Below are 11,187 nucleotides of genomic sequence, written 5' to 3' on the forward strand. Positions count from 1 at the left end.
TCATTAAAGAAAAGCCACCTAATATACTTCAACTGTCATTTTAGTGGTGTTTCATTTTTAATTACTATAAAATGTATACTATCAAATCTCATTTTTATAATAGTGAGGGTCAATCTAGTTATTTATTTTATTTTTATCTAATTAAATATATGCAAATAAAAGTAATTTTCTTCCTTTCCGTATCATACAAAATAAAACTAGCAGTCATCCCATTATATTTATTTCCATTCCTTTCCAATCTTTTCATTTCATTCCAAAACATCTCTCTTTTTTCCTTATAATTAAATAGGCCCCAAAATTTCTTATCATAGACAAACTGATAAGACCAGAAAGTAGATCAGTCCGTTCACATGTTCAAACACAAACACTAACACTGCCTCACACAATATCACAACAACACACAGTGTACTTTGGTAACATACATATAGAAATCTGCATAGTAATCATTAATTTCTCATAAATTTCAAAATCACAATAGGACTCCTGACCTCGTGCATGCCATCTGTCCACGTCAACTCTCCAAATGAATAATCAGCTTCTAACTTGTGAGCTGAATATTCCTCTGCCTGCAAGATTATCTCATAGCTCTTCTTCTCATTCGTCCTCTGAAAACTCAAAGTATTAGGCTGAACAATAACCCTAACTCCTCTTGGTTCTTTGACATTTACAAAATACGTGCTTGGAGCTCCAACGTTTGTGACTGTGCGAGAAACACTCACAGGTTCCACCCCCAGAAGAGGCAAAGTGATGGAAGGGTAGTTGAAATCTTGCAGCCTGTAAAACTTTGGACACTTGTATGGCCTGTTATAATTGAGTGACACAACTATTCTTTCCTCGAAATCAGAAGCACATAACAGGTTCAGGTAATCAGCAGCCTCCAGATCATAAACAAGTCCAGGGTATATTGCAAGATTAGGCTTAACATATCCTGAACCATAATGTAATGGAGTAGCTACTTGATTATCGCTTTCGTCCAGAATTGGTCCGTTGGTGTTATCCCAAGTGGTTGCTGGATTATATAACCATATAGTTCAATGTCTATAATAGCTCTTAGTAGTTATATATATATAGGGAAAATTATATATTACTCCCTAATAAGGGATTTACTTACAAGTGAATCCTGTAAATTTGTTAACATACTTTCAAGTTCCTTGAAACTTAGTTATAATTAATTTTGTTTGTAAAATATCACATATGCCCTTGCATTTGATTTGACTAGCATTGATCAGATCAGTCAATTTTTTTTCATAAGAATATAGTTTGTTAAAATATTAATGCTTTAATATTTAATAATCAAACATAGCAAATTTACAAGTAATATTAATTATAAGTAAATATTAATTGTAAAGGATTGATTACTTGTAAATATTAAGATACTGATATTTTAATATAAAAAATTTAAAAAAAATTGATCAATCAACAGTTGCTAGGCACCATTTAATGTCAACCTGTAATCGGTCAACAATTGACAAGATTGGTCAATGCTAGTCAACTTCGATCAAAGGGGAATAATCGAAAGTTATTTGAGTCATATTACTAGAAAAATTAATTACAACAAAATGTCAAGAAACTTGTGAGGATTTTCACATGCTCGTAAGATTGAATTACAAATAAATCCCTTGAACTTATGTGTAATTTCCCTAATTAATAAGGGAAGCAAACTATGAACATGACAATAATTTGAGGTATATTATATATAATCATACCAGTGGTCATGATTGCTGATTTGATAGCAGCAGGAGTCCAATTAGGATGGCGATTTTTGAGGAGACCAGCAATGCCAGCAACATGTGGGCATGCCATTGAAGTTCCTGACAGAATATTATAGTCAAATCCACGTTCTGATGAATAAGCCGCAATTATATTTTGACCAGGAGCTGCCACGTCAGGCTGCAATTATGAACAATTTCAAACAATCTTTTAGTTATCATAAGCATGTACTGACTAGTGTAATTACGTGTGTGTATAACAACAGGGTATTAAAAAAAACAGATCTCACCACATTTTCTAAACTCATATGGAACAGACTCTGAAACTAATTGAAAGATCTAATCAAAATTAGATTCTATGAGGAGAGGATCTAGTATATATGAGATAAAACACGTGGTAATTAAAATACTAATTAAGTTTGCACATCATGGTTGCTATGCTATACTAAACTAGTCAAACTAAGTCTTTTTCTCTGTACCCTTCTAGAGTTATGTGACTTATTGATATGGAAGACATACAGTGTGTAGGGTTTAAAGAGCGGGCCTACTTATTTAATGTTTAATTTATTACAAGGGCCATCCTCTACCAAGTTTTAGTAAAGATTAATGTCACACACTTTAACTATTAGCTAGACTAAACAGATTATATGTCTGGCTCATCAACTATACGAACATATAATGTAGTTGAGTAATATTTCAACGACCACTAGCTAACCTATTTTAGCAAATAAATGAAATAATTAATATCAACCCACACATAAATTTCAAACATTAAGAACATCAAATGATTTCTTTTTTATTACTTCTTTAAATATGGATTTGAATTTAGTAACTGTACTTAATACAAGCACTAAGTGTATATATCATTTAAATTATTAAAATTTAGATTAATTATTCTAAATTCATTTTCCATTTGAAATTAATGAATGAGTAAATTTATCTGAATCATTGATATGAATTTCAACTACTCAGATGATACAGGCATTCAATACCAACAATCACAAAATCCAAATCCTTTTATATATAAGTAATAACCAAAGAATTATTCAACCAGTCATCATCTCCCATACGATTTTACCTCTGGCTCTTGATAATATTTGTAGTAGAGAAAGCTTAAGCTCTTTCAAAATGTTGTTGTTGACACAAGTGATATCAAGGCGCTAGTTCTACTTGGCACATGACAGTACATTACAAGACTTTACTTATTTCCATACAAGAAAAACCTAAGAGACTAATCAGTTGTACGTATACTAGTTTGGTTATATTAAAAAAAAAAAAAAAACCTATGGCAGAACCAAGTGATAGGTATGGCACAAGCAATAAAAAAGCGAGTGATGATAGATGCGAAAATAAATATATTTAACCTTGAGAATTGAGGGCAGAATCAAGTTGGGTCCCCTGGATGAGAATAAAGAAACTTTTGGAGCTGGCTTTACTGGGATAATAGTTTTTGCATTATCCAAGAATGCAAGTGGGTTCCTGCATGCAATATATGTAAAAATGGAGCGCCTGTCCTTGTAAACATATAAATTTAAAACTTAAAAGGCCTGGCATGTATTTGTAATTAATAATTACTTGTTTTTGTAGATATACTCATCGGAGCTATTTTCATTCTCATCCTCAGGGTCACTACTAGGAACAATGGAAGTATCTAAAACTTGAGCATCGGCTGTAGCTGTGTTAAACTTTTTATCATTCTGCAGAATCATTTTCGATGCTCCTACACGTTTTGCTTCTTGGCCTTTGTCCACAGGCCTCAGGCTCCTTCCTCTTTGGCACACCAATATGCGACCCTTTACTTTGTTAGGATCAAGTGTTCCACTTTTACACAGTTGACTGCAACAAGAACAACCAGAGTCGTATGTTATGTAATGGCATCAATTCTAAGGATTAAGTATATAAACAATAGCTGATATATATACAGAGAAATGGAATATTAAGCGAGAGAATAATATGTGGCAAGATTTCTTACGCATCTTCAAATGTCGCAAATGGAAGCTTGGCATTTCCAGCAATGACCACAGGAATTAACTCTTGAGATGTTGAGTTTGTGGCAAGACTGGTCCCCTGAAGATCATCATCTCAAAAGTTACTAGATATTGTTCAAACATGTTACATAACTTACAATATGATTTCGGTCCTATTAATGAGATGGAGGGAAAAATATTTTTTTTGTCCTGTACAGTATGTCATAGATTTTTTATCACAAATTTTTCCTCGTTAAATGTTGTTGGAACAAAATTTGTTATTAGAGTACCTATATTTAATAGGGAAAAATTAAATTGGAATTTTATTATAATCCTCAAAAAGGTTGATGAATTTTAAGGTTTTATTTAATTATGATAAAACATGTTTAAAGTAATTTATAAATAGGATTAAGAAGAATATTTGTTAGGAACAACTAGATCTTTAAGAAATTATATAATGACATGCGAGTCCCTCAAATTGAATTACAATAATCCATCAAACTTTTGACACTTAACTACTTTGAGACGTATGTGTCATTAGAGAAAATTAACTATCTAGTCTCTATAATTTTGATATAATTATAATTCAGTCTTTAAATTTTAACTCAATGCAACTAAGTTCCTAAAATTTGAAAAAAAAATTATAATCCAGTTCTTAAATTTTAACTCAATTAACTCAGCCCCTAGCTATAATTTCAATTATTTAAAATAATTGTCATTATATTAGAAAATAAAATTATAAATACTAAAATTTAGTTCTTATTGTTTAGGAACTAATATTTTAATTAGCTAAAACTATAAGTATCAGGTTGTTCTGAGTCAAAGTTTAGATATTAAATTATAACTGATTTAAACTAATGCATCAAGTTAAAGTTCAGGATTAAGTTACAAACAAATCAAAAATATATAGATGAAATGGTTAATATTTCTTTTTACAAAAATCAAAAGATTTTTATATGCAAAAAGTATGTATTTGGGTTGTTTGTTTTAGCTTATTTTATAAAAAAATTATTTTTTAAAAAATATATTTTATAACTTTTTTATGATGTTTGTTTATACTTTTAAAAATAACTAGAATTTAAAAAAAATTATATTTTTGATTATTTTAAGAAACTACTTTAAGTAGCTTTTAAAAATAATATTTTAAATAGACAAGATATATAAATCTATAATAAAATTTTAAAATAATTAAAAAATGAATTATTTTTATAAAAAATTATAAAATTTAAAAATAACTAATTAATAATAACTTTGTGTATTATTATAACCAAACATTAAAAAAAGTTACTTTTATAAAATCTCTACAATATATATCTATTTTTGTAAAATCTCTAAACTATTTAAAATTATTTATTTTTAAATTTTAAACAAACTGACAGGGTGTAAAAAGTTAAAAGAGTTACATATTCATACTTGTATGTGTTGGCCGTTACCCAGCGTAACATTATTCGTGAAGTCCCTATCAATGGAGCCAGAAGCAACAGTGAAGATCCAAGGCGCCACATTCGTCACGGTCTCAAGTTCAGGTCCGTCGTTACCAGCAGAGGCAACAACAAGTATGCCTCTTGAGACTGCATGGAAGGACCCAATGGAGATCCCATTGGTCAACATGTGCGTATCGTTCCGGACGACGATCCGGCCGACGGAAACAGAGATCAAGTCGACGCCGTCATCAATGGCTTGATCAAAAGCAGAAAGCAAGTCGACGTCAGTGCATTCTGCAGAATTATCCAGAGGCCAGCAAGCTTTGTAAACTGCGAGACGAGCTCTCGGAGATCCGCCCTTGGCCGTGCCGTTGCCGTTGTTCAGAATACCTACGTCCTGTACCATGTTGCCGCCGGCCGTCGAGATGATGTGTGTTCCGTGCCCGTCGAAGTCGCGTGCACTGATTTGAGTTGACGAACTACTTAGGTTTCCGTGCTTCGTCTCGTAGCCTTTGTAAAAACTTTTTGCTCCGATTAGCTTCCTATTTCAACGACGGAGCATGTTAAAAAAAAATGCATTATATTAATTATAATTAAGAATCTTAAGTTTTGAAAATTAAGAAAAAAGACCAAACTTTTTAGTTGGAATTAATTTTTTTTTCTGAGTTGATTTTTTCAATGCTCATTTTTTATATCTTCAATATTAAAAAAATAAAAGAAAGTATTAAATAAGAATATTGGCAATTGAAAGGAAAATGAGAACTGAAATTGTTAAGCATTAGCACTAAAAAATTAAACTTAAGTATTAAAATATTAAATATGTTATGTATAATAAGAGCACTAAAATATTTAAGACAAAAAAAAACCTCAATTTCGATTAACGACCTTTTTTAGAATGCCAAAATTTAGTCTTTAGCTGTAACTGATGTTCTTGTATGACACTTTAATGCGGTTAGCCCAAAAAATATAAAATATAAAATTATTATCAGATCGTTTTGCCATCCCTTGAGAATAAAATGTTCAACATCTATAATATTTAAGAGGAAGAATTATAGTTGGATTTTCAACAAAAAAATTAAAAAATTACTAATATATTTTAATAATTATAAATTCATAAGTTTCAATTGCAAATAAAATATTTAAATTTTAAATTGAATATAGCTCTCAATGTACAATTTAAATTTCTATTTACAACTATTGGAATCAATATTTGCTGCTTATTTTAAAAAAAAATTATCGTTAACATAAATTTCCTCTTTTTGAAATTATTGTTGTTCTTTAATTTCCAGCAGATGGAGGTTGATGATTGAATTTAGTTTTTTGTTTTTGTTCTAGCATTTGTACGTACGTACACTTTTTGCTAGTAAAATGAATGTATCCAGTTCCGTTTGAAAAGATTACTGAAGAACAAGCAAGCATGAAATAATTATTGGGACCAAACCTGTTGCAGAGAGTTACATGAGAGGAGCCAGATAAACTGTAAAGTTCACATTTTGATCCCCCACGCCACTTCCATGGAACAGGGCTGTATCCATCGTCTTGAAAACTTCTCGATTCTGGCCAAACGCCTGTTTCAAAGAATTAATAATAGTTAAGCTTTCACAGTACTATATGCGCTAGATTGGACCGGCTAGTTTAACTAATTAAATTAGGAACTAGTCCCAAGTCTGATCTACTTATGGTTAAAAATCATCCATTTAGAGAGCCACTTGTAAGGGTAGAAGTAAGCCAGACCCTATCATAGGTCAATGGTCTAGCTTACTTTAAATCTAACCTAACCTATTTATTAAATAAATTTAGGCCAAGTTTAGGCTTTTGATTAAACATATTTAAATAAGTCAAGTTTAACATATGAGTCTAATAGGCCGATCTATTTACATATATATTATTATATAAAATATTATATACGCATCAATTTTTAATTAATCTATTCTTTTTTTATTTTTAATCAAATTAGACTTATATATTGAGTTAATTTTGTTGCTTTATTGTTGTATTACAATTGGTAAGTCATCTTAATTATTATCTATTGGAATCAATCAATCATGTTATATAAATATACACTTTATAGGATTACATATTAGTTTTAAATGTCTTAAATATGCTTAATATGTACATATATATTATTATATAAAATATTATATACGCATCAATTTTTAATTAATCTATTCTTTTTTATTTTTAATCAAATTAGACTTATATATTGAGTTAATTTTGTTGCTTTATTGTTGTATTGCAATTGGTAAGTCATCTTAATTATTATCTATTGGAATCAATCAATCATGTTATATAAATATACACTTTATATGATTACATATTAGTTTTAAATGTCTTAAATATGCTTAATATGTAATTTTATTTAAAAGGCTTATTAATTTTAAATAAACTTTTAAACAAACTTTCAGGTCATGTCAAGCTTTAGATAGGTTCAGGTTGGAGAACTTTGTACAAGCTTCAAAAGCTCAGGCTTTTGACCTACCATACAAGCTTACACCTATTTAGTCAAAACCTAACTCAACCTAGTCTCTTATCCCATAAGAACCGATAAAGAATCTATTGAACCTATCAAAATTGGCAAAATTAGTGGGCAAATAGGTTGATCTAGTCTGGTTATTTTTTAAATTTTTAAATTCTTTGCTTTTCAAAGATTTAACTCATATTTATGAGCTACAACGTATACATATTTATGCCTAATAAGCATCGATAAATAAAAAGAATGAACAAATATACAAAAATAATAAAAATAATAAGTATAGAACATGTATATATGTACATTTTTTAAAGTTATAATTACAAATTATGAAATAAGTATATATGTTGGACAGTGATTAAAAAGTCGAATCAAACCAAACGGTCAAACTGTCAACTGGTCTGGCAAACGATTCGATCAAGCTGAAAAAATTATTTGGAGAGTTGAGCCGGATTGGGCCATTTTGAACCAGTGATCGGACCGGGAATCGGGTCCGATTTTCAAAAATTAGACTATTCAAAAAATGCCCCTTTATTTTTTTGTCAAATTTTTTTAGAAAATGACCAATTTTTTTAATTATTTGATGTTATATTACATCACATGGCTTATTAAGTCATGATAAACTTAAAATATTTAGTTTTATTTTTAAGTTAAACATTAATTTCATATTTATTTCTTATATTTAAATTATTATATACATATATAATTTTTTAATTTAATTATTATGTCACCAATTCGACTATTGTTCAATCCAGTTGGACCATGCAAATCGTGAACTATTAACCTTTTCGATTCAATATCCAGTCCAATTCTAAAAGCATTGATATTGGATTAAAATGATGGAACATTGATAGATAGTACCCTTTTTATTTTATATTATTTTGATTGAACTTTAGAAATTCATTTTTATTTTTGTTATATATAATTGTTATTTCTTTTTATTTTAAGCATATAAAATATATTAATTTAATTATGACTGATTGAATCATGGTTCAAACTAGTATAGTTCAACTATTGAACTATGAAAGAACCTTAGCTGATTCAATGATCAATTTAATTTTCTTAACATTGAGTTTTTAACAAAATGTTTTGAATAATGAGTTGTAAGTATTGATTCGGATAGTTACTATTCTCTCCATTAAAAAATATAATGTACTTGTAATCTTTCGAAATGTAATCATTGTCCTTTTTTTAAAAGTGTCTCTATTGATAAATAACTTTATATTTATTGTAAGGTATTTAATAGGAATAAATATAAAAAGATAAGATTAGTTTAAAAGTAGGTAATTATTTTATTAAGAATGAGATTTGATTAAAAATATTTTATATTTTTAAACGAAATGAGTATATATTTTTCAGAATAGTGTTTACTTTTAGGTGAAAACTTATGAATAATGGTGGTTTCATAATGGCGGTTGGTGAAAAAAACAAACTTAAAACTAATTGATTCTGGGGAATAATGGTGGTTTCCCTTCATAATGATGGTTGGTGAAAATTAATTGATTCTGGGTACATAGAAGAGCTAAAAATCATACCAGTATCAATGCTGCCCATGATGACGTTTTCTCCAAATCTTCCTTCGAACCAGGCTGAGTCAGATCTGACTCGTTCATCGGTTTCTTGTCCAAGAAAATCCCATGACCTCGTTGTGTGCAGCTTATGCGACTCGCTCAAGAACATTGACACCACCTTTGCATTTTCTGCATCCATCAGATCAATTTCCCATCAATATATACATACATATATATTTATATATATAGTGCAGCCTAATTAATGAAAAAAATATCTGAAATACATTGTGCAATATGACGACGAGAATTCATGCTAATTAATGAACTTATATGGGGTCTCTCGGACGCCCCAATCCTCTGTTTTTTTTTAAATCTTATATTATAGATAATTATGTTCAAAATATAATTAGATACTGAATATGAATACTTTTCTGTTGGCAAAAATTTGAACATTGGTCAACATTTTATGAGAAACTAGCTTATTTTCTAGACTCAACTTGTGTGCCCTAGCTCGCTGATATTTATAGTAATACCTTGTCTTCTCAATTTTTTTTCATTTTTCTTTTGATGATTAGCTTTTAAGTAAAGTAAGAGATATTTTGGTATCTTGCAGTTATGAAACATTGCAGTTTTATATTTTTTTTAAAAGAAAAATACTATGTAATTGTGTAATAATTTTGATTTTTTCCCTTTGAAAAATTGTAAGAAATGCGAATTTTTTATTTTACGCTTATACGATGTTAAATGTGTCTCTCAGTTTATTTACAAGCTAAGGATAACAATGATTAAAAAAAAAGTAAACAATTGGAAAGGTAGATCATCATTTCAAGGGACATCAAGAAGAGTTAAGATGTAAAAATACCTAGAAACATGTTTTCAGAAATTTTTGGTATCCTTAAATCAACAATATTATTGGTGCATGATACCTATTAACTTTATAAAAGAAGCCAACATTTTTTCAATATATTAAATTCTATTCTGAAAACTTAACCGTCAACATAAGGCTATTTTCATGGATTAAGAAATGTTGGCTTCTTTTATAAAATTAATAGGTACACATTTACTTGATTTAAGGATGGAGAAAAATTTATGGGTAATTTTACACTTCACTCCATTATTAAAATACCGGTTGATGGAACTTATGATAATCTCACTTTCGATCTCAGCTGCTTCTTTGTCTTCGAGTAATGCAGCAAAGCCATTGATGTGTCGGTTATAAGAGCAAAAGATAGCTTCTTTGGCCTTCTCATGACTACCAAAAGACAATTACAAGGATTGAAATTTACGATTATTTACCAGAAATTAACTAACTAATTAATGGGAATTAGTGCAAGTACGTACGTACCTTCCTAATACAGAGGCAAGCAAACGATGATGGGAATTTGTCGCATGTTCCATATCAGTAGAAGAAGGTTTTGGACCATGAGAATGTGATCCCAAGTATACAACGTACGACTGTCACGTGAAATTAATGAATTAACGTTGACGACGACGATGAAGACGAGAATATTAGTCACGAACCAAGTTATGGTTTGCTTACCTTTTTAATGGCAAAGGCAGGTTGCTGCAACAGTGAAAAGCTGCAGAGCAGGGATGCTGAAAGAAGAAGAAGAAGGCGAAGCATGGCTGAATGGTGAGAAGCAGTAATGAGCTAGCAAGCGAGAATGGCGACTGTATGTGTGCATGCTTCGTCTCTTTATTGTTACTTGAGTCCATTCTTTAGGGAGAGTGACATGTAAGTACTCATGTAAAAAAAAAAAAAAATTTGACATTAGTTAATTTAAGTTCCGAAATCCATATCCAGGCCCAAAAAAAAGGAATCTTATTTACATTTTTTTTCAGAAATAACTATATTTCCCTTTTGAAAATAAAAAAAACAAATATCATCACCAGGAGAGACTGGTGACCTCACCGCTGGAGCTGTGGCAATTCTGACCCGTGATTTCTTTTTTTAAGATTTTTGAAGGTATATCCGTGCAGCCAATAGCTATGACACTATTCCTTTGAGAAATTTGAAGGGTTATCTTCTTTCAAACAATGTTCGTCATACTTATCTTTAAAAATGGAATTCTTTCATGATACTTAAAGGACTCAAGCCACTATCAT

General features: G+C 29.9%; 1 protein-coding gene across 1 annotated transcript; it reads right to left on the minus strand.

The window, feature by feature from the left end:
- Nucleotides 1-306: 306 nt before the first annotated feature.
- LOC129295245 (subtilisin-like protease Glyma18g48580) lies at nucleotides 307-10,705 on the minus strand. The gene is made up of 11 exons (XM_054933743.1): nucleotides 10,622-10,705; nucleotides 10,427-10,536; nucleotides 10,236-10,333; nucleotides 9,106-9,270; nucleotides 6,542-6,668; nucleotides 5,090-5,642; nucleotides 3,682-3,776; nucleotides 3,285-3,545; nucleotides 3,074-3,188; nucleotides 1,707-1,890; nucleotides 307-1,009 (listed from the first exon to the last, which is right to left on the minus strand). Exons 1-11 carry the CDS (start codon nucleotides 10,703-10,705, stop codon nucleotides 447-449), a joined length of 2,355 nt encoding a protein of 784 aa, XP_054789718.1. The 3' UTR covers nucleotides 307-446.
- Nucleotides 10,706-11,187: the final 482 nt, after the last annotated feature.

This window comes from Prosopis cineraria, unplaced genomic scaffold (genome assembly GCF_029017545.1).
Source record: "Prosopis cineraria cultivar Desert tree isolate PC_DT_omini unplaced genomic scaffold, ASM2901754v1 PC78, whole genome shotgun sequence".
In the NCBI taxonomy this organism is placed as follows: Eukaryota; Viridiplantae; Streptophyta; class Magnoliopsida; order Fabales; family Fabaceae; genus Prosopis; species Prosopis cineraria.

Coding starts and splice junctions, on each gene's coding strand:
- LOC129295245 (XM_054933743.1), bottom strand. CDS start 10,705: ATGCTTCGCCTTCTTCTTCTTCTTTCAGCATCCCTGCTCTGCAGCTTT. Junction 6,669..9,105: donor CATGGGCAGCATTGATACTG/GTATGATTTTTA, acceptor TCTTTGAAACAG/GCGTTTGGCCAGAATCGAGA. Junction 5,643..6,541: donor CATGTAACTCTCTGCAACAG/GTTTGGTCCCAA, acceptor TCGTTGAAATAG/GAAGCTAATCGGAGCAAAAA.